This window comes from Pterocles gutturalis, unplaced genomic scaffold (genome assembly GCF_000699245.1).
Source record: "Pterocles gutturalis isolate BGI_N339 unplaced genomic scaffold, ASM69924v1 scaffold11939, whole genome shotgun sequence".
NCBI lineage: Eukaryota > Metazoa > Chordata > Aves > Pterocliformes > Pteroclidae > Pterocles > Pterocles gutturalis.
This window is the reverse complement of record NW_010135821.1, coordinates 1-1,468: the sequence shown is the minus strand read 5'-3', so window position 1 is coordinate 1,468 and position 1,468 is coordinate 1. Positions and strand designations below refer to the sequence as shown.

Here is a 1,468-nt window from a genome sequence, read left to right as displayed (position 1 = left end):
CATGGCGACCTTTGTCTCGGCGACGGTTGACATGGCGACCGTTGTCTTGGCGACGGTTGGCGTGGGGACCGTTGACTCAGCGATGGTTGGCGTGGGGACTTTTGTCTTGGCGACCGTTCTTGTGGGGTCCGTTGCTGTAGCGATGGTTGGCGTGGGGACTTTTGTCTTGGCGACCGTTCTTGTGGGGTCCGTTGCTGTAGCGATGGTTGGCGTGGGGACTTTTGTCTTGGCGACCGTTCTTGTGGGGTCCGTTGCTGTAGCGATGGTTGGCGTGGGGACTTTTGTCTTGGCGACCGTTCTTGTGGGGTCCGTTGCTGTAGCGATGGTTGGCGTGGGGACTTTTGTCTTGGCGACCGTTCTTGTGGGGTCCGTTGCTGTAGCGATGGTTGGCGTGGGGACTTTTGTCTTGGCGACCGTTCTTGTGGGGTCCGTTGCTGTAGCGATGGTTGGCGTGGGGACTTTTGTCTTGGCGACCGTTCTTGTGGGGTCCGTTGCTGTAGCGATGGTTGGCGTGGGGACTTTTGTCTTGGCGACCGTTCTTGTGGGGTCCGTTGCTGTAGCGATGGTTGGCGTGGGGACTTTTGTCTTGGCGACCGTTCTTGTGGGGTCCGTTGCTGTAGCGATGGTTGGCGTGGGGACTTTTGTCTTGGCGACCGTTCTTGTGGGGTCCGTTGCTGTAGCGATGGTTGGCGTGGGGACTTTTGTCTTGGCGACCGTTCTTGTGGGGTCCGTTGCTGTAGCGATGGTTGGCGTGGCGACCGTTGGTGTTGGGATGGTTGTTTTGGGGAGGTTTGTCTCTGGAATGATTTTTGTTGGGAATAGTTGGCCTGGGGACGCTTGCATCGGGGATGGTTGGCATGGGGGTAGTTGTTAGGGCTATGGTTGGGGTGGATGTTAATGTCTAGGTAACGTTTGGTATGGGGCTGGTTGTTTCAGTAACAGTTGGCGTGGGCACAGATGGCTTGGGGACGGTTGTCTCAGCAACTGTTGGCATGGGGACGGTTGGTCTGCGGGACGGTTGGCCTGGGGGATGGTTGTTTCAGCGACAGTTGGCGTAGATACGGTTGGTGTCGGGATGGTTGTCTCGGTGACAGCTGGCATGGGGATGGTTGTGTTGGTTCAATCAGTATCTCCATCAAGATTGCTTTGGTCGGTGTATGTTCTTATGTTTCCTTGCCACATTTGTATTGATTTCTCAAGAGGATTTAAAGTCACTAGGAGTGTGCAGAGCTTTAAAAAGTCAAATCAAAACAAATTAATATATTTCATTTTTTCCAGCGTTGCAGGGTCTATTTGCGTGGGGGGGGTTGTTTCAGGTCCGGTTTTCATGCGGACGGATAGCATGGAGACCGTTGTTTCAGCAGTGGGTGTTTCCAGGACGGTTGCATCGGGGATGGGTGTTTCCAGGATGGGTGTCTCAGCGACGGTTGGCGTGGGCGTGGTTGGCTTGGGGATGGTTATCTCAGCG

The 1,468-nt window shown here is 55.0% G+C and overlaps 1 protein-coding gene across 1 annotated transcript; it reads right to left on the bottom strand.

Annotated features, from left to right (window-relative positions):
• Window positions 1-76: 76 nt before the first annotated feature.
• LOC104468051 (histidine-rich glycoprotein-like) lies at window positions 77-859 on the bottom strand. Its single transcript, XM_010082054.1, has one exon. It carries the CDS (start codon window positions 857-859, stop codon window positions 77-79), a length of 783 nt encoding a protein of 260 aa, XP_010080356.1.
• Between the last annotated feature and the right edge of the window lie 609 nt (window positions 860-1,468).